Below are 21,765 nucleotides of genomic sequence, written 5' to 3' on the forward strand. Positions count from 1 at the left end.
AGCTGCTTTTGATGTCATCCAGGCTCGCTTATTTGATCTTAAATTGGTTTTAAATACAGATAAAAGCAAGGTAATGGTTTTCTCTCATTCAAGGGTGCTACTGGAAAATATTCCAAATATTGTAACATCAAATGGAAACCCTATAGAGCAGGTCTTAAATTACAAGTACTTGGGTTTTACTCTTGATCAAGAGCTTTCATTTAAAGCCCATATTAACAACTTGGTCTCTAAGCTTAGGGTAAAGCTTGGTTTCTTTTTTAGAAATAAAAACTGCTTCTCTCTTAAAGTCAGAAAGAAATTGGTGACAGCAACTATCTTGCCTGTAATTGATTATGGAGACGTGCTTTATTTTAGTGCTTCATCTAAATGCCTCCAGTCCTTGGACACTGTTTTTCATTCAGCACTAAGATTTGTTACTGGCTGTCGTAGTCTCACCCACCATTGTCAACTGTATATGAAGTCAGACTTATCTTCATTGAGTGCACGCAGATACACACATTGGCTGACTTTAATTTACAAGGCTCTTTTAGGTTTAATACCTCCATACTTGTGTACTCTGTTACAAAGAAAAAGCAGCTCTTACGCATTACGTTCTAACAATTTGTATGTTTTAACTGTTCCTCATGTACGGACTGAATTTGGCAAAAGAGCTTTTGGCATTGCTGCCCCTATGGCATGGAATGAATTGCAGACGAAACTGAAACTTACAGAACTACTTCTATTTGGAGCCTTCCGTTCTGTCCTGAGGGACAAACAGCGAGAGACGTTTGCACAGTGCCTGTGTTTTTAAAGATGTAAATCTCTGTTGTTTTACAGTTCTCTTATGTATTTTAAAATGTATGTCTTAATGTATTTATTTTGAAACTGCTCTGTGACATGTGCTGTTGACCTCTTGGCCAGGTCACCCTTGTGAAAGAGATCTTGATCTCAATGGGTTTTCTTATCTGGTTAAATAAAGGTTCTATCTAATTTCACCACACCTATAGTGTGTGTGACTATCAGTGGTACTTTAACTTTAACTTTATAACATGACATCATCACGCTCGCGCCGCAGCAAGTGCGCGCTCTTTCAGTTAGTTAGTGCACGAGGGGGGAAAAATGGTGTAGAGTGTAGAGTTTTTAAACATCAGTGGACATATGCCTTTTTTTTGTTCAGTGTAAGGAGAAGGCAGTTTGTCTAATCTGCAAAGAGACAGATGTATATATACACACATTGTATATATATACCAATACAAGGGTAGAGCGGAATATACGTTAGGTCAGGAAAAATCGCAGGGGCTATTTCATCCCTACAAGCAGGCCTGTTTCGCAGATTTCCCTGCTCTTCAGGGGGGAAAAAATCCCCTGAAGAGCAGGGAAACCTGCTATATATGTATAGCCCAGCCCCTGGCCACATTTTTTTAACCCAATGCGGCCGCCGGGTCAAAAAGTTTGGGGACCCCTGTCTTAAATGTTGATGCAATGCAAAGTGAAACCACAATCCATCCGTCCATCTTCTATACAGCTTGTGGAGGCTATCCCAGCTGCACTATGACACAAGGCGGGGTACACCCTGGACAAGTCGACACCTCATCGCAGGGCCAACACAGATAGACAGACAACATTCACACTCTAGGGCCAATTTACTGTTGCCAATCAGCCTATCTCCAGGTGCATGTCTTTGGAGGAGGGAGGAAGCCAGCGTAACCCACGCAGTCACGGGGAGAACATGCAAACTTCACACAGAAAGACCCCAAGCCTGGGGATTGAACCCGGGGAGGCACCAGGACTAACCTATGTGCCACCCTGAAACCGCAATAATTTTGTGAAATTACGACCTCAATCCAAAAAAATACACTTTGGGCGTTTATTGTAAATATAATTTGTAAATAATAATTTCAAAGCGCCCCAAAACACTTATTAATGAGTATTATTTGTGATTATACTAACTAGTGATGCCCCCTTCCCCTCCCCTTCCTCACTTCCCTTCTCTTCATCCTCCAGCAGCGCTCTCAGCCACGGAGGCCAACAAAGCACAACTTGAAAGTCATTATTTGGATACATTTTAAAACAACCACCCAGCGGGTAAGCACGTCGCACTGAGCAACAATTCATTTCCAGCGGAATAATGTCACTTTACGAACCGCGCGGTGGTGTGACGCGGCGTTTTCGCCCGTTAGCGGCACGGCTAACGGACCATTAAAGTCGTGTTAACTTCCGTTATGCTATGCTAAGTGCTAACGTTAGCAAGCCTTGCATTTGGGAAGCGGATTTTGACGGATTCCTTTTGAAATAAAACGCAAACAAAACTGCTATATTGCGGCTATTATTCCAACAATGTTTCCCCTTAATCACCAAGTACCACTGAAAATGTAATATATTATATTAGCGTCATATATCCTGCTAGCTCGTATGGCGCTGTCGTCGATGCTTTAGTAAACACAACAACTTCCTCCCTTGCTGAAATGTGGGCCGCGGTGACCTAATAGTTTCACTTTGGCTTTATTATATAAAGTCTTTTAATTGGGATTTAATGAAAGACGCGTCCAGCTAACGACCATGGTGGGTCACAGAATGGTTGGAGTAACGTTGATGGAAGAGTTAGAAGTAAAGCAAAAGCCAGCCACTACAGTGTTGTAAATAGCAGTTAGCTTGATGTTTAACTTATAAAGTACCGTAGAAAGACACACTAAGGAAGCCTTGTGACTTGTTTAGTCATTTTTCGGAGTTTTTCCTACAACGCCCTAGCATGTAACTTGCAATTCTATAACCAAACACTAGGGGCGGTGTTTGCCGCAGGAGTCAATTCAGTATGCAATTTCCTGTCTATTTTCAACTAGGGCTGCACGATTAATCGACATCAAGGTTTTAAATAGTGCAATTACATAATCGCAGGAGGTGAAGGCTTTTTTTCTCCGCCGTCACTGGCATTTGAGTGACAAACATGTTAGCTAATCAAGAATTATTGAGTCTTGCGTTTATTCGTGTCACTTTGCACATCGCTCTCAGCACCTGAGCGTATTTATTTAACTGTAGAACTAACTGCACACTCTTTCAGTTATCCACAATCTTTGTCTAGGTGGGCGGACGCAGAGGAAGCACGAACACACTTGCCATTGAGAAGTTCCGCAAATTAACAAATATTAGGAGGAAAAAAATATACAGTTAAAAACCAAATGTCCCTTTATGGGATAATTTCAGTTTATGAGCCCATCAACACAGACGAACGAGCGAGAATGCCGTGATCATGTGATGGTGATAATCAAAAAGACAATGTCCGACCTAGTTTTTCTAACTGGGGGGAAAATGCACTTCTAAGATGTTCAATATTTATTTAAGTGAAATCTTTGCTTACAGCAATGAACGTTCATTTAATTTGTTTATTTAGGATAAATGTATTTACCTTCTAATTACAGTACAATAATAAACAATTCTACAGTAATTAGAAATAAAAGTATTTTTAAATGGTTACTTGCATTATTATATATTATGATTACATTATAATCGATATAATCAATTAGTTGATAATTTCTTCAGTTTGAGAGCATGATTGTAGACACAAGTATGTCTGCATAAAGCCAAATGCTTTTAAAAGTAAATTAGGGCATATTGTTTAAATGTGTGGCACCAAGAGACAAGAATATCTTGATTGACATTCTAAAAGTAACATGTCCTCCTTTACTCGTTATTTTTTGCAGTTTTATGCATTTATATGTATAAAATACAAAAATTGCAAATTCAATCACAATAGCAATATTGGAGAGAGAAATCACAATTAGGTTTTTTCTCAAAATCGTGAGAAAAAACCTTTCAACCTTTTAGCCTCCTTCATGCGAGTGAACCGCGACAATTAATGAGAGATAGTGTTATTGGAATTGAAACTAATCCATGTTTTACAACAATGAAGTTTATTGCAATTGTTGAATTAAAATCGGAGAAGTCGTTCGTGGAGGGAAATGTACGCCCTTTGAATGACTTGTACCAGGGATGTAACAGTATGAAAATGTAAATAACAGTCATCATAACCAAAATTATCCCAGTTATCATTATTATCACAGAATTGTTGAATGTGCTTTAACACACATTGAGTCATATTATTGTTATTTGAATGTTTAAATATGTTCATTATTTTTAATTTGCAAAGGTTTTAGAGTGTTATTTAAATGATAAAGGCAAAACGAGTGTAGTATGTCTGGTTTATGCTGACTTACTGCTGTAGACACCTACGTGCATAGATCTGTCATTCTGTGCTCAGGATGTAACCATAAACGGTAACATTGATAATAGCGGTAAACCCCCAACGGCTAGTATTACTGCTTTAGTGAAGTGAATTATATTTATATAGCGCTTTTCTCTAATGACTCAAAGCGCTTTACATAGTGAAACCCATTATCTAAGTAAATCAGTGTGGGTGGCACTACGAGCAGGTGGGTAAAGTGTCTTGCTCAAGGACACAACAACTGTGACAAGCATGGCAGAAGTGGGGATCGAACCTGGAACCCTCAATTTGCTGGCACGGCCACTCTACCAACCTAGCCACGGCTTTAAATTAAAAGTATCTAAGTGATACTGTTTTAAATTAAAAGTTTCGATACTTTGATAAATTCCCGGACGGACTGGTGGCAGTTTGCTAGCTTTATTGTTTACATGAAAACAAGAGACATCAACGTCTTTCCCTATTTATAAATGACATACCCCAATCTAAACCTATATAAACATATTGCTGTCTGAGCAACTAAGCCAGGGGTGTTCAAAACCAGTAGCTAGTTTAATAGCTCGTTGCACAATCGTTAGCATTCTAATATTATCAAGCGAGATTTATTTGTCAATTTTTCAGGTATACACCTCAGCGTCAAATATTTTGTAACTTGACAAACGATACCTATAGCATGCTAATGCTATCTTATTTTGCAGCTAATTTTGTAGATACACACCTCAGTCATATTTTGCATGTAAAATATTAGCCTGCTAACATTAAAAAAAATAAAAAATTAATGTACACACCTCAGTTATATATTTTTGTACATGACGCATGTTACAGTTAGCATTTTAGCTATTTTTAACAAGTGTCCGAGTGTCATATTTTGGTATTTCACTATGCTAACTGTAAACACGCTATTGTTAGCATAGTACTGTTAGCATATGGTTGACAACTGTTCCTTGAAGAACGGATTTGTCCTGTATTTAGTACGCATCCCTTATCAATCTAGAAAGGGACGCACTTTGTGCCGTATTACTGTGTAAATTAAAACATTCTTTGAAATGTCAATGGAATTATTGCAAGACAGGGCGCTTTTATATTGCATTTTACGGTAAAGCCACTACCCTTATCTGCTCTGGGACTAATGAGCTAACAGCACCTTCACACATGACCACTACAACACAGAGTTCGGCTCATCTCATTGGTTGAGGCTAGGGCTGGGCGATATGGGTGAAAAAGTATATCTTGATATATTTTTACTTAAACTCGATATTCGATATATATCTCTATATTTTTTGGTGAAAGTATACATATAAATATATTCATTTTTGAGCGATATTTAGTTAAATTATTACTATAATTACCGTATTTTCCGCTCTATAAGGCGCACCGGATTATAAGGCGCACCTTCAATGAATGGCATATTTCAAAACTTTGTTCATATATAAGGCGCACTGGATTATAAGGCGCACCTATGCATCCATTAGATGGAGCTGCGCTAAAGGGAATGTCAACAAAACAGTCAGATAGGTCAGTCAAACTTTATTAATAGATTAAAAACCAGCGTTCTGACAACTCTGTTCACTCCCAAAATGAATAAACAGCTGTTTTATTATTTTCCCCGAGGTAAAGTCAGTGACGTGGTGTTTTGTTTATCTTTTAACAGCAGCAAGGTATAACATGTAGTGCAACATTTATACCACATAGTGGAGGGGGACTTTTCCCTGATTCAATAAACACGTAAAAAACAGTGATACTGTTACGGTAAATCAAACGTTAGTGCAATCACAATATAGTAACACTCGAAATAGTGCAGAGCAATAACAATATCAATAACTCAACGTTGCTCAAACGTTAATGTCACACAACACACAAAATAAACATGTAAAGCTCACTTTATGAAGTTATTCCTCATCCACGAATCCCTCGAATTCTTCTTCTTCAGTGTCCGAATTAAACACCATTGATTTGTTTATGTTAAATTCTCTCGCTGCTGCTCTATTCCCGTGTTCTACTGTTTGACTGATCGTCTTAAGTTTAAACTCTGCGTCGTAAGCGTGTCTCTTAATAGGAGCCATTTTTGGGTTAGAAGCGCTTCTTCTTCTACGGGGGAAAATGAACTCGGCGGCTGCTTACCATAGAAGAAGAACTTCTTCTACGGGGGAAAATGAAGTTGGCGGCTGCTTACCGTAGTTGCGAGACCTAAACATTATGAAAATGAAGTTTAGGTTTGTTGTGGCTCAATATTGGTCCATATATAATGCGCACCGGATTATAAGGCGCACTGTCAGCTTTTGAGAAAATTGGAGGTTTTTAGGTGCGCCTTATAGTGCGGAAAATACGGTAAATGGTTGCTATGTTGTGGATATTTTTAGCATTATTTTACATACCAGGAAACAAACACGGTATAAACCTTGATTAACCTAAAATGCATTGCTGGTTGTTTGTCTATACCAGTGGTTCTCAAACTTTTTTCACCAAGTACCACCTCAGAAAACCCTTGGCTCTCCAAGTACTACCATAAGGACCAACATTAAGATACAGTACCTGTACCTAGGGCTGGGCGATATGGACGAAAAAGTATATCTCGATATATTTTTACATAAACTCGATATTCGATATATATCTCGATATATTTTCCGGTGAAAGTATACATATAAAGATATGAATTTTTGAGCGATATTCAGTGAAATTGAAGTGAATGACAACTGTACTGTAAACAGTCAGTGGCACTTTTATTAACCCAGTTAGTCAAGATGAGTATTAACAGCACAGAAAATAAACTGTTTAAGTAGCACAGAATTACGTACCATAAATAAAATACAAAAATATTTTTTCTACGTAAAATAAATAACATAGCTGTGCAAATAATACAAAATGTATCAAACTCAGATATAAAAAAATTAATTTGCAGACATGCACTTTTTAATTTCCAGTCGACGATGTAATGGACTGTCACACACGTACAGTTCTGGTCAGCACCAAGTAAGTGACTTGACTTAATTGCTATCATCTTCCTCACTTCGGCAAACATTTTTGGCAGCATTTCTCGTGCGAAATATGCAACTGGAGAACAGTTTGGATTTGGGCTTACATGGTAAACAACTGAAATGAATGTTTTATCCAGACGCATACATTTGTCCAAATGTGGCCAAGTATACGCATTGTGGGTTTCCTGGACGTGGTCTACATCGCTAAAAGAAACCTCTAAAGAAGAGAATCCCTCTGCCATCTTTCACTAGTTTTTTTAATATATAAATCACCCGCTTGAAAATTCCCTCTTCTCGTCTTCGACTCTCTCGCCGTCATTTGGGATGTCTGTTGTGATTTCCCTTCCTGGTTTGATGACCCGCCCTATCTTGCCTCTGATTGGCCTAATCTCAACCAATCGTGTCTCATCATAGTAAACAACCAACCAATCATGGATGTTCTTATACGTGCAAGCAGTCTTGGAAGGAGGAAGGGGAGGGGTTTAGTAGCCCATGAGAGGGAGTGGGGAGCGGGGGAACACAACAAATAAGCGGTGTTTGGTCATTTTAACGTGAAATAAATTATATCGATATTACGAGATTTTCTTAATTCATATCTTGTTTAGAAATATATCGATTCACCTTACAAACTCGATATATCGCCCAGCCCCATATGTACCACAGTTTGAGAATCACTGGTCGACACTGTATTGTGACAGAATGAATGTCAACAAGTATCTTGACAAGCTCATATTTGAATAATAAGTAAAACTACAAAAGCACGTGTTCCAGGACCTATTTCGGACATTTCCTGAACATTTTATCCAAATCCGTCCATTGGTTATGTTGTTGGTTTACGCAAAGGGTTGCATTTTTTTTTAAGCAGCCCTGCCAAGAAGCAACCCTTTTTCTTTTTCAGAAGTTGGCAACCCCATGTTATCATGCCAGCTTTTTTAGATCATTTTGCTCATAGTTTTTGTTACTTGACTTAGAAATCTGCGGCGGTCCAAATGTACAAAAACAAATGAATGTATGAGAAAGACTGCTTTTGATGTCCTAACACGACCTGTGTCCTGCAGCTATGGCGGCAATCAGGAAAAAGTTGGTGATAGTTGGAGACGGAGCATGTGGTAAGACCTGCCTGCTGATTGTGTTCAGCAAGGACCAGTTTCCCGAGGTCTACGTGCCCACCGTCTTCGAGAACTACGTGGCAGACATCGAAGTGGATAGCAAACAGGTATGAGGAGCGCCTGAAGCCAAACACGGGAGTAAAGTGAAGGTAGATAGATTGGAGTAGAAGTTATGTCTTTGACCAATAAAAAGGCAGAACAAGAACAACACATGACATCACATTTGGACAAGCAAACATTAGAAGACAGACCTCCACCAAGTCTTTGCAATCCTAGCTAGCCCCTATCTCCAGAGTTGATCCACAGCAGCAGTTTTCAACAGGGGGACGCAAAATGTTTGTCCGAATTTTCTTTTTAAATATATTTTTTCATATTTACCCCTGCAATTTTTCCACAAATGTAAATGTCTTTAAATACACATGAACATTCATCCAACACACTGTCATGTAGTTACATGTGAATAATTAATTGTATTATTATATTCATGTTAGCATTTAAAATAGCTAGCAATTAGCATTGTAGTTGTCAGCTAGCGATTGGCGCAGTGTTGTTGATTAGCACGCTAGTTGTTCGCAAGTAAAGTAATTGGCTCGTTGGTTGCCAGCTAGTGATTAGCGCGGTAGTTTTTTGCAAGTAACATAATTGGCTCATTAGTTGCCAGCTAGCGATTAACGCTGTAGTTTGCAAGTGATTGGCTCGTTAGTTGCCAGCTACAGATCGGCTTGCTAGTTGCCAGCTAGCAATTAGCGCTGTAGATGCCAGCTAGCAATTTGTGCGTTAGATGTCAGCTAGTGATTAAGGCGTCATTTGCCAGCTAGTGATTAGTGCACTAGTTGCCAGCTAGCGATTAATGCTGTAGTTGTCACTTAGCGATTAACGTTGGGTTGTCAGCTAGCAATTGACGCGCTAGTGGTCAGCAATCGATTGCGCGTGACTGAGCTAATGATTAGCGCTATATTTGTCAGCTAGCAATTAACGCCGTAGTTTTCAGCTGGTGTGCTTGTTAAGTAAAATGGTGTGTAAGTTGCTAACGATTAGCACGGCAGTTGCCAGCTACTGATTATTGTGTAAGCTAGCAATTAGCGCTTTAGTTTTAAGCTAGTGGTTAGTGTGTGAGTTGTCAGCTAGTGATTAGCCCTCTTTTTGCAAGCTAGCAATTAGCACACTAGTTGCCAGCTAACTATTAGCAGCACAATACTGTTATAATTTGGATATTGTTAGTATAGCACACTAACAGGGTACCTTTAAGACCAGTTTAATGTCAAATACAAGTATAATTTCATACAAGATATTTAAGTAGGGGGTCCTTCTCTCCTTTAGTTTGGCTTGGAAAACGTTGAAGTTTGAGTTCTTGAACGTTGGACTTTATTTTTGTCAAAGCTGCATGGAGCATTTAGTCCTAGCACACAGATCACCTGTAGAACTCTTGTGGCAGGTGGAGTTAGCGCTGTGGGACACAGCAGGTCAAGAAGACTATGACCGACTGCGCCCACTCTCGTATCCAGACACTGATGTCATCCTGATGTGCTTTTCCATCGACAGCCCTGACAGTCTGGGTACATAAGAACCAGCTCTTATTCTCGTTCTTTTTAGGGTTGCTACCTAAAAATCTCTCACATCGTATGTTTTGTTTTTAGAAAACATCCCAGAGAAGTGGACTCCAGAAGTGAAACATTTCTGTCCCAATGTGCCCATTATTTTGGTGGGGAACAAAAAAGACCTGCGCAATGATGAGCACACCCGCAGGGAGCTTGCCAAAATGAAGCAGGTAAATAGCAGTGTTTCCCACACATTAATTTATTTGTGGCGGCCCGCCACGAAAGAATTACATCCGCCACAAATAGATTTTTCAAAGTTCGTACATCCACACGCACATTCATTATACAAACATACTGTATACACATACTGTACATATACATTCACTGTAAAAACATACATATACACATACTGTACATATACACTCACTGTACAAATACACACATACACATACTACACATATACATTCACTGTACAAACACACACATACATATACTGTACATATACATTCACTGTACAAACACACATATACACATACTGTACATATAAATTCACTGTTCAAACACACATACTGTACATATACATTCCCTGAACACACATACACATACTGTACATATACATTCACTGTACAAGCACACATATACACATACTGTACATATACAAGTACATATGCACACATACACTCATGCACATAATCATGTTTCATCAAACATATATTAACGTTGTTGCCCTAGGGTAAACTGGGTATAACACATGGCACACTGATAAAGCTTAACCTATTATTACTATAACAATCTACAAGGTTAATGTAGGTTGCTTCTCTTTCTTCCCCTCCATTTTTCTGCATTCTTTCGTATCTCAAGTTATCATTACGTATATGTATTGTTGCATTTGAACAATTGTATTGTTGATAATAAAGGTAAAGTATTGGTATTGTTTATTATCAATAGCACTATTTCTATTGGTATTCATATTGCTCCATTTTTAGTGTAATAATGCTCATTGTCATTTCTGTATTTTTTTATTTATTTTCGCTAACTGCTTATTTGCTATTACTTTTACCATCATATTTGTACATGTCGTATTTGCTGATGTTGCTCTGTTGTTGTTGTGTTTGCTGTTGTTGTTTTTGTCTCTCTGTCTAATCCCCCTCTTGTCCCCACAATTCCCCCCTCTGTCTTCCTTTTTCTCTCTTTCTATCCCCTCCTGCTCCGGCCCGGCTGCACCAAATGATAATATAAATACATTTAATAAAGTCAAAATACAAGTAAGGCAACAAGAGAAGTATCCTACACTTCTCTTTTGTAAAGTAAATCTGAACAGCCGATATGGGCATCTACATCTGCTATATGATTTGCCCGAAAAGCTGGGCAGGACATTTAAAAAAATAAAAATAAAAAAAATAAAAATAAAAAAAAATAGATTTTTCTGCTTTTTTTTTTTTTTTCTGTCCCGTCCAGCTTCTCAGGCAAATCATATAGTTGATGTAGATGCCCATATAGGCTGTTCAGATTTACTTTACAAAAGAGAAGTGTAGGATACTTCTCTTGTTGCCTTACTTGTATTTTGACTTTATTAAATGTATTTATATTATCATTTGGTGCAGCCGGGCCGGAGCAGGAGGGGATAGAAAGAGATCATAATGTTAACTAGATAGTGGTCGGTTCATAATGTTAGCTAGATAGTGGTCGGTTCATAATGTTAACTAGATAGTGGTCGGTTCAAAATGTTAGCTAGATAGTGGTCGGTTCATTATGTTAACTAGATAGTGGTCGGTTCATAATGTTAGCTAGATAGTGGTCGGTTCATAATGTTAACTAGATAGTGGTCGGTTCATAATGCTAGTGAGATAGTGGTCAGATCCAAATGTTAGTTAGATAGAGGTCAGTTCCTAATGTTTGCTAAATAGTGGTCGGTTCCTCTTGTCAGCTAGATAGTGGTCAGTTTTTAATGTTCAATAGTTGTCAGTTCCTATCTTTAGGTTAGAGAAATAGAGATGGAAACAGTCAGTCTCGTTTAGCTCAAAATAAAAATAGAAACTAACTAGATGTGGGATCTAAGCCGAGGATGTCGTTGTGGCTTGTCCAGCCCTTTGAGACATTTGTAATTAAGGACTCTATAATCAATCATCAATCAAAGTTTACTTATATAGCCCTAAATCACGAGTGTCTCAAAGTAAACTTTGATTGATTGGCTGGCAAACCTCTGCAAAAATGACTCATTTCTAGTGAGTAGACAATAAGTTTTGTATTATCTGACTACTTACACATACTTTTGTGGACATCGGTTACTTACTTTTGCACTATCTTGTTTGAAACAGAACATGTTTCCTCACACCTTCTTGGTCTATTTTAAGTTTTGTTTTTTTAAATCCTAGGAACCTGTGAAGCAGGAGGATGGACGGGACATGGCCAACAGGATCAGTGCCTTCGGATACATGGAATGCTCTGCCAAAACAAAGGATGGTGTGAGGGAAGTCTTTGAGATGGCCACCAGGGCGGCGCTACAGGCCAGGCGGGGCAAGAAGAGCAATAAATGCACCCTCCTGTAAACAGAAGGGGGGCATGAGAACTGCTTCCTGTTGGTCGGGGGAAAGGAAGGAGCAGAAGGTCAACCCCCACCCCAAAAAATACACCCACAAAAAAAAAAAAAAAAAAAAGACTGTTCTCACCAGTTTTTACAAAAGGTGCAACGCTTTTACTTTTGTTGTTGTTGTCTTAAGCTGAAGTTAAGTCAGGTTGTGTCAGTATTTGAGTATTTTGAGGCGATGGAAATACTTTTTTTGTACTTAATCAATCAATCGGGCCATAATGAAAGCTCCAGCATGTTGCGTGTGTGCCAACTACAAAGTGCTGAAGCTCCACCTGCTGACCTGACGAATGTTTCCACAGCCTACCAACACTTAGAGCCGTAGTCCATCATTTACTCCAACAAGCTCATGCACACGTTAGTTCGGGGGGCTTCACTTACAAATCCTTGTGTGCATTATAATGTGGTGCACCATGCCAGACTGGAATCTTAAAATTTTGCAAATGGAAACTTAGTGTTTTGTGTAATAAATAACTTTGTAAAGAATCTTGCTAATCTTGCAATCTGAATTGTACACAAAAACACATTTTAAGTAGGATTTCGAGCACAAATGTGCATTTAGTCGGTAAAAAATGTATTTTGCATTTCTTCACAATATAGAGGTTACGGTTTATTAATGTTCAAGTAAAATCCAACACATTGAGATTGTTCATGAAAAGAAACTACAGCTGCTTAACTCTTTGGTATTTAGGAGACGGTCTAAACAAAGTGCTCTGATATTTTCCACTTCAAACGGTTAAAATTAAATCCAATTGTTGTACAAAAAAACAGCTGGTAATAGCCATGTCTCACGTTAGCGACATGTGCACTTATGAAGAATACATACTTACTGTAAAAAACAATGAAAGGGGGTCAGCTTATTAGTCACTGGTGCTTCTTGGCTGAAAGTCCCGCTCGTGCTAAAAACACTGGAAGCAGAGCCAACGCTCCCAAAGCTGCCGCCACCAGTGGCCGATAAAACAACCAACCGGCTGCAATGACGAGGAGAGAGAGCGAGGAGGAGACGGTCAGAGCGAAGATCTTCAGCCCAGCTGACACCACGTCTCTGAGGACAGGAACCCAGTCCACTGAGGGCATAAAGAAGTGGGAGACATAAATGAGTCCAATCTACAGAATATCACACCAGTGAGTACACCTTTCACATTTCATCTCAAGAAATGAAACTTTCTATTACTAAATCCAAGACTTTTTGTGTAGTAAGTACATTTTATTTATAAAGTGCTTTTCACCAATAAAAAAATTACAAAGTGCTGTACAAAACATAGGTGAATTAAAACAACAGGGGCAACATCATAAAAAGTTAAAAAGTCCATGACCTAAAAGTTTTTCTAAAAAGTAAAGTCTTCAAACGTTTTATAAAAGAGTAAACACAGTCAAGTTCACGGAGGGACTGGTGCAAGTCAATACAGAGTATGGGGGCTACAGCCTAGAATGCCAGGTTTCCCAGGGTTTTAAAACGAGTTTCAGGGATCTTTAGGAGACCCTGGCCTTGAGAGTAGGGGCACAACAGATGAGCGATATACTTAAGGGCCTCACCATGCAACGCACGGAAAGTCAGGACTGATATAGTATTGAATGTGTGCATGAGTGGAGTGGGAGTGGGAGTGGGAGTGTACCTAGAGTGTAGATGATGCGCATAGTCAGCTGAATGCTGAGGAACATAAGTGCCCATCCCGCGGCTCGCAGTCCCCATGTCTTCATGTTGTTGGACTTCTGTTCCCTCTCAAACACCTCCTGCAAAACATAGAAAAACGTAAAAGTAGATTATTCATGACCTGTTGGCATTTGAATCGATACAGTTTACTTTCACTTCTGAGTCATTTGCAAGTAATGCACTGTAGTATATTGTATAGTAGACTGCATGCAGTTGCAATTCCGAGATGTTAGATGGCAGTAGTGTAAAGGCTATACACCAGGGGTCCCCAAACTCCGGCCCGCCAGCGTCCAAAATCAGGCCCGCGGGAAGTCCAAAGTATAAAAAAAAATAAAAAAATTCTGTCTTTTTTTATCCACTTTGTACCGCTTGCTACTCAGTGTCTCCTAGCCGCTCAGGCAAATCATATTGTCTAAAAATGCATTTTCTCATCGATAACGTGACATCATCGTGCGCGACACACAGCCCGTCCCCTGGCCAAACTGTTTTAACCTGAGTCAAAAAGTTTGGGGACCCCTGCTATACACTGTTTTGCTTTTGCCAGAGAAGTAGTCATTGCCACTAAGCTAAATCTTGTCTTTTGTTGATCCCCAAAAAGTATTCATGCTGTAAGTATTGTACTTATTACACACCGGCTGTTTGATTGTCATGTGTATCTTAGTTGTAGTTTCGAACGACCAAATTTGGAGGTGTTAAAATTGCAATGTAAAATCGCTCATGCTAATCTTTAGCACAGGGCTCACCAAAATGGTGCCCATTGGCACCAGGTCGCCCCCAAGGACGACATGAGGTGCCCGCAGGCCTGTTGTATAAAAAGCACAACTCAGTAGTGAGCTACGTCTAAAATTACATTTTATTCTGTTAGTCTTTTTTGAATCATACTTGTATTTACAGTACAGGCCAAAAGTTTGGACACACCTCCTCATTCAATGGTTTTTCTTTATTTTCATGACTATTTACATTGTAGATTGTCACTGAAGGCATCAAAACTATGAATGAACACATGTGGAGTTATGTACTTAACAAAAAAAGGTGAAATAACTGAAAACATGTTTTATATTCTAGTTTCAAAATAGCCACCCTTTGCTCTGATCACTTTTTCACACACCTTGGCATTCTCTCAAATATTTTCTTCTCCCTTGTGGGGCATAACAGAAAATATTTGAGAAGCACTGCTTGACTGACCTCAACAGAGAGCTCCTCCAGGTACAAGATCTCCAAGACATCCCCTGCCTTGGTCCTGAAGGGCTTCAGCTGGTCTCCTTTCTGCTTGGCCACAACGCTGACCTGGGACAAGGTTTGTCTTATCAGTCACATGACACTTTCTTAGTTGGAACCCGTAGTTTCTAGCGCGCACATTTGCAGCACTTACAGTTTGGGCAGGGCCGAGGTTGGATGTCTCACCGCTGAGTCCCGCAAAGGAGAATCTCACGCGGACATCTCCCACCTTCCAAAGTGTAGCAGTGATGAATAAAATAAATAAGGCGGTGCATTTAAATGGCCCCTTACCTCTGGCCTCTTCGGGTTGTGGGTGTGATAGAAATAATTGTCACTGATGGTGAAGAATTGGTCCGAGTCCGACGACGTAGAATCCCTGAGAGTCAGCGTCTGGAAGTTATTCACCTGCTCCACCAGTCCTTGGTGAAAGTAAACAATGTGACACACGCTGAAGTCGCTGCAGTGATTGATTGATTACCGTTAGACAAAGTGAAAGGTCCTGCGCGGACTTGGGGAGCCACGACTGTGACACTCTCAGCTGCCATGGCGCTGAAATAAAAAAGATGACACGGACGTTTGCTGCAAAAACAAGGCGAGAATGTAAAAGCTAATGCGATCAATCACCTCGGGTTCTGATGACCAATTTCCTTATCAAAGTTGCGACTGTTGATCAGCTCTGCTTTCCACTCAGTATCTAAGGACAGGAAATGCGTCACGATCAATTATGCAAAAAAAAAAAAAAACATTTCACATTACAAATATAAATATTAGGGATTTGCCGATCAGTTTCGGACGATTTTTGTGAAAAAGTACGCCATCGCCGATTAATGCCGATCACAAATTTCTAACACTATTTTTAGTCCCCTAGCTGACAAGCGACTAGCAGCTACTTATGCGTGTCCATACACAGTGTGGCGCTGCTCCACTAAGTTAATAATAATCACCTCCATTACGGAAAATAAACTGCATTTCTTAGTATCATAATTATCGTTACCAAGTAACATATCACTGGAAGATGTGGCTGAATATGTTACACAATAAGATAAAGCCAGGAGCGGGCATCCTAATAGCTAAGCTAACCGCTAAGCTATCTTGAAACAACACCAAGAAATAGGTACTTTGTAAAGTTTAGGAAGTGTCGATGGAAGCGCATTTAGCAGAAAGTAAATATTAACAAGAAATGAATAAGTAGATTGAGTTAGAGAGATGCCAATGTATCAGTCAGTACATGATTGATACCAGAGTGATTAAAGCAAAATTTTATTTTCTCATAATACATATATAAATTGTTTTAATGTTTACAATTTCAGGAAATAATTCCCTGGACACTGGAGGACTTTAAGGGCAAAGCCAAATGATTGAAATGATTATCAGATAGTACTTTTTAAATCGCAAAAAGCCAAAATTTTGTTCTTATCTGTACTGTAAAGTTCAAATTTGAATGACAATAAAAGGAAGTCTAAGTCTCTAAGTTTAACAATTTCAGGGAATAATTCCCTGGACACAGGAGGACTTTGAAGGCAAAACCAAATGATTGAAATGATTATTAGATAGTATTTTTTTGTTTAGTTAGTGTACTATTGACTTTGTTTTGCTCAAACAATTGTATGTAATAAAAGAGAATAGGTAACTAGTTTAAACATTGTGTTGATATTGTTAAACTGTCCAAAACACGTACCATTAATAATATTAAAAATGTACGGCTATCACATGGCATCGGTATGCAATTGTATCGGCTGATCTAACTCATGGATCATTGGTGTCGGAATTGGAAGCATAAAACTCTGATCAGAACATCCCTAATAAATACTAAGTGCTTCATCAAACTACTCACTGTAGGAGTAGGTGGTCTCAGTTTTTGTTTCACCGTTCTCTTGGTAGTCCCTAATAATGAAAGTGTGTAATATTCTGCAATATTCTGCTTTGAAAACAAAAACCTGTTCAGGCCTCACCCTTGAGGATTAAGAGTTGGCAACACTCACTTGCTCTCCCGGTACTCCACCCACTGATACATCTCCACCTCCCTCTTCAGCTTCACTGCCTGCACGGATACTCCGTAGTTGGGGTCATGCAGGGGCTGTGGGTGCACACACACACACAAACAAACTAGCACCTTGATGATAACATTCATTTAAAAAAGCGATGGCATATCATCTACCTGTGAAGTGTGTAGCTGCGCAGACAGGTGAACCAGGGAATCATCGTTCTGCGGGTCGAGGCTGGCAAAAGCGTCCACTGACACGACCTGAGCGAGACCTTCGTCAAGGGAGTACGCCGTCTTCAGAGCCCGTCCCTAAAAACATAAACTAGTCATAACTCTTACAATTACACGCACAATATTGCTCTGACAGTGTAACCCCTGATTTCCACAGCATGCGGAATGGCAGCGAAATGTAGCCTCCACGGAACGGCATTGCCATCTGCCGTTGTGCTGTTGAGGCTACGCTATCGAGCAAAATAGCACGGATTTCTACGAAATCTCGCGAATCGGCGCATAATCACATCACTGTTGGCGTTAACGCACTTTTTGTGTCTGTCTGTGAAATCAGAAAGAACGCAAATTTCCGGAACGCAGATTTTTTTATATTTTTTTCGATTATCAATTTCCGCCAGTGTTTTATTTTGTTTATATTTGCCGGGTCAAATTTCCGTTCCCGTTAATTGCGTTTTTATTGGTCGTCTTCAAAGTAATGAACTTTATATACAAATATAGAAAAAACTACCGGCAGCGGTAAAGTTTAGAGCCATGAAGGAAAGAAGAAAGTGAATGAATGTTTATAACTGAATACATTTACATATGCATAAAAATTTACATACATTAAATAATTGTTTTATTGAATTAACGTTTATAACAACCTTTTTCCAAAACACAATATAGAATGTGAGATATACTGTAACAGGATAATGCATACATTTATCATTTGTTTTTAAAACGGTTACAAAAAAGTGGGACCCCAAAAATATACTGTGGGGCCCCATTTTTATGACTTGATGGGGTCCCTGGGACCCCATTTTGAAAATTCCTAGCGCCAACACTGCACGTGATACAGTAAAAACCGAAGTAAACACTGCAGAACGTCTTGAGCTTTGCCGTCCATCAATAGCCACAGGCGGGCGCCTCTGACGGCATTGACTTGATTTGACTCGTGGAAAAGACGACAGTTTTGCCATGCAGAACGACAACTTCATTTTTTTTGTAGCAAACAACAACACATAAGTAACATCGTCCCTGGTGAGCAAATTACACACAGACACACATTTAATTTGACTCCTACAAACCTCTCGCCTGCTTCCCCAGCCCCCGTATCAGCTGGTATTTGACACAGTCCCCAATATAACTGCCCAGAATATGCCTGTAAATATGCTTCTTAAATTTTGTACATCCAGAATCAGCACGTTTCATCCATTTGTGTTAACGAAGTGAAAATAACGTCTAAAAACATTTGACAAGTTGACTTCATGTCCGACCCCGCCCATTAGGACGTTTCAAAGTGTAAAATTAAATCCGCCTTGAAAAGTTAAAGTTAAAGTACCAATGATTGTCACCGCGTGGTGAAATTAACCTCCGCATTTGACCCAACCCCTTGTTCACCCCCTGGGAGGTGAGGTGAGGGGAGCAGTGAGCAGCAGCAGTGGCCGCGCTTGGGAATCATTTTTGGTGATTTAACCCCCAATTACAACCCTTGATGCGGAGTGCCAAGCAGGGAGGTAATGGGTCCCATTTTTATAGTCTTTGGTATGACTCGGCCGTGGTTTGAACTCACGACCTACCGATCTCAGGGCGGACACTCTAACCACATGGCCACTGAGCAGACTAGACGGACTATTTATTTAAGAAAATAAACCGGATTATTAATTTTGTGTCTGTGCTTGACTTCCTGTACAACACGAGCAGATTTTAGCTAAATTGATCCACTATGTTGCAGCGACCGGAAAAAAAAAGAAGCTCTGCATGTGTTTAGCGCAGGTATACGGAACGTAGCAGCCATGTTGATGCCATTACACAGGAAGTGGAAACGGACACGTTGACTTGACTAAAACGTAAAGAGTCCGCCACTGTGGCTATGACGTTCTGCTGCCATTGCGCATCCTGTGGGAATCAGAGGTAAGGGTGTCCGTACCTCATTGGTGAAAAGAACGTATATGGAGAGGAAAAACAGCCCGACTCCAACTAACGTTCCTCCTGCTGTGTCACTTAATCTTTGCAGGAATCCTGGGTTGGTTTTCGTCTTTACACACGTGTGAGAGTCTTTGCCTGAAAACTGAAACACACTTTATGTCAATGCCACTGGAAATGAACAACAATAAGAAAAGTTGACTGAAGATTCACTTTGTGACTTAAATTTTGCTGATGACTAAAATCTATTTTTCATATCTGATATGTTTTGAGTTGCGTTGAGTTTGAGTTTATTTGGAACATGCATGCATACAACATGATACATCACAATTTACAGTTTCTCTATTCAACATGTTCGAAAAGGAGTAGGAAGAAGCAGCTCTTATTTAATCCTACCCCTTTTCCTTTACATAGCAGTTGCTAAAACTTTTGTTCACTTTCTGTTCTCAATTTATTCAAAATATACTCCATACGTAATAACAATAAAAAATAAATAAATACAAAATAATTGGTGAAGTAAGTTATATTTCATATGGTGAGATGAGTAAGATTATCTTGAAAATTAATGGATGGATGAGATAAATTCAGAATGTCTATCATGGTTCTTCTTTTTTGTATTTTGTAAACACTTTAAGTTTGAAGAGTTTCTTGAAGTGGATCATATTAGTACATTGTATGATTTATTTGCTTAATCCCTTCCATAATTTAATTCCACATAAATTAAATGGTAAATGGGTTATACTTGTATCGCGCTTTTCTACCTTCAAGGTACTCAAAGTGCTTTGACACTATTTCCACATTCACCCATTCACACACTGATGGCGGCCACGACCCATCAGGAGCAAGGGTGAAGTGTCTTGCTCAAGGACACAACGGACGTGACTAGGTTGGTAGAAGCTGGGGATCGAACCAGGAACCCTCAGGTTGCTGGCACAGCCACTCTCCCAACCGCACCACGCCGTCCCCATACCAAAGGTTTTAAGTGCTGTACGTGCGTACAAATGTTTTAAATTACATGTTTCGCTAAGATTATATTTCTCCTCTTTTGTTGAGAAGAATTGTTGTATAATCTTGGGTAGCAGGTTATAGTTTGCTTTGTGTATAATTTTAGCTGTTTGCAAATTCAATATGTCGTGGAATTTCAGTATTTTTGATTCAATAAATAAAGGGTTTGTATGTTCTCTATATCCAACATTACGTATTACTCTAACTGATCTTTTGTGTAACAGTTTTAATGTGCACTATTGTATTGAAGAAAAAAAATACATTTACAGCTGTAACCTGTTTCCCACTTAAACTGACACGCCTCTTTTTGTGATCCTTCATAACTATTTATGCACACTTTACCAAATGTAAAGCGAATATTAGGTGGCTAACTGTACATTCAATTCAAAACGCTCATCTATTGAACACATAATGCAGTAGTTTTAGCTGCTTTTGTCATACGTTTAAATAACTAGCTAGCTAGCGAGTTAATTGTTTAGCAAGGTCGACAGCCCCAACGCTAACATTACAACAACATGAATAGACGTCATTATTGATGAGTTAAATCCATAGTTATGTAAGCAAAAACTCACCGTGGTCGTTGAAGATGTCATGTTTAACGAGAAACATGGAAAAGTTGCGATGTGCTAACGAAGAAGTCAGAAACTAAACTTAAACGTGCTTATTCTGATCACCAGCGTATCCCGATAGAACTTGGATGTAAGCGGAGCAGGCTTTTAGCAGCAAAGCTTGTCACACACTATACCGGAGTGTACTGGTATGAAATCAAGCGCACACGTTTCCAAGTAAAACAGCATATTCGTGATGCTTTTTGGGTAATTGAGTTTCTTTCAGCTTACTGCTTTGTTTAAAAGTGAAGCCTTCAAACAATAAAAAAAAAAAAGTAAAAATCTACGATTTTAGTTCAATGTATTTGTTACATGATATTTAAAATTACACTTATTGATGATTAATTAATTATAATAAATATATTTAAAAGCAAATGATTATGAAAGTATTGTTTCATTCATCTTTATTTTAATTATGCACACTTTCTTTTAAACATTTGTTTATCGAATTTTAAAGAATATATACGATTTAAGCGGTACAATCACATATTAAATATAAAAGAACATAATGTCATGGCTGTCTTGAGTTTACAATAATTTCTACAACTCTTATTTTTTTGTGACAGAGTGATTGGAGCACATACTTGTTGGTCACAAAAAAAAAATTCATGAAGTTTGGTTCTTTTATGAATTTATTATGGGTCTACTGAAAATGTGACCAAATCTGCTGGGTCAAAAGTATACATACAGCAATGTTAATATTTGGTTACATGTCCCTTGGCAAGTTTCACTGCAATAAGGTGCTTTTAGTAGCCATCC

General features: G+C 39.0%; 2 protein-coding genes across 2 annotated transcripts; one reads left to right on the top strand and one right to left on the bottom strand.

The window, feature by feature from the left end:
* The first annotated feature begins 1,902 nt into the window (after positions 1–1,902).
* Positions 1,903–12,890, top strand: LOC133653576 (rho-related GTP-binding protein RhoA-B). The gene is made up of 5 exons (XM_062053003.1): positions 1,903–2,064; positions 8,229–8,386; positions 9,715–9,835; positions 9,917–10,047; positions 12,193–12,890. Exons 2-5 carry the CDS (start codon positions 8,231–8,233, stop codon positions 12,364–12,366), a joined length of 582 nt encoding a protein of 193 aa, XP_061908987.1. The 5' UTR covers positions 1,903–2,064; positions 8,229–8,230; the 3' UTR covers positions 12,367–12,890.
* Positions 12,891–13,001: 111 nt separating this feature from the next.
* Positions 13,002–21,189, bottom strand: LOC133653567 (transmembrane protein 43). Its single transcript, XM_062052991.1, has 12 exons — positions 20,971–21,189; positions 19,398–19,538; positions 17,435–17,569; positions 17,259–17,353; positions 17,111–17,160; positions 15,901–15,970; positions 15,755–15,825; positions 15,568–15,695; positions 15,431–15,505; positions 15,244–15,345; positions 14,021–14,138; positions 13,002–13,471 (listed from the first exon to the last, which is right to left on the bottom strand). Exons 1-12 carry the CDS (start codon positions 20,989–20,991, stop codon positions 13,269–13,271), a joined length of 1,209 nt encoding a protein of 402 aa, XP_061908975.1. The 5' UTR covers positions 20,992–21,189; the 3' UTR covers positions 13,002–13,268.
* Between the last annotated feature and the right edge of the window lie 576 nt (positions 21,190–21,765).

The sequence above is a fragment of the Entelurus aequoreus genome, linkage group LG01 (genome assembly GCF_033978785.1).
Source record: "Entelurus aequoreus isolate RoL-2023_Sb linkage group LG01, RoL_Eaeq_v1.1, whole genome shotgun sequence".
NCBI lineage: Eukaryota > Metazoa > Chordata > Actinopteri > Syngnathiformes > Syngnathidae > Entelurus > Entelurus aequoreus.

Coding starts and splice junctions, on each gene's coding strand:
- LOC133653567 (XM_062052991.1), bottom strand. CDS start 20,991: ATGACATCTTCAACGACCACG. Junction 17,354..17,434: donor CGCAGCTACACACTTCACAG/GTAGATGATATG, acceptor GTGCACCCACAG/CCCCTGCATGACCCCAACTA. Junction 17,161..17,258: donor GTGGAGTACCGGGAGAGCAA/GTGAGTGTTGCC, acceptor TTTCATTATTAG/GGACTACCAAGAGAACGGTG.
- LOC133653576 (XM_062053003.1), top strand. CDS start 8,231: ATGGCGGCAATCAGGAAAAAGTTGGTGATAGTTGGAGACGGAGCATGT. Junction 8,387..9,714: donor TCGAAGTGGATAGCAAACAG/GTATGAGGAGCG, acceptor CTCTTGTGGCAG/GTGGAGTTAGCGCTGTGGGA. Junction 10,048..12,192: donor AGCTTGCCAAAATGAAGCAG/GTAAATAGCAGT, acceptor TTTAAATCCTAG/GAACCTGTGAAGCAGGAGGA.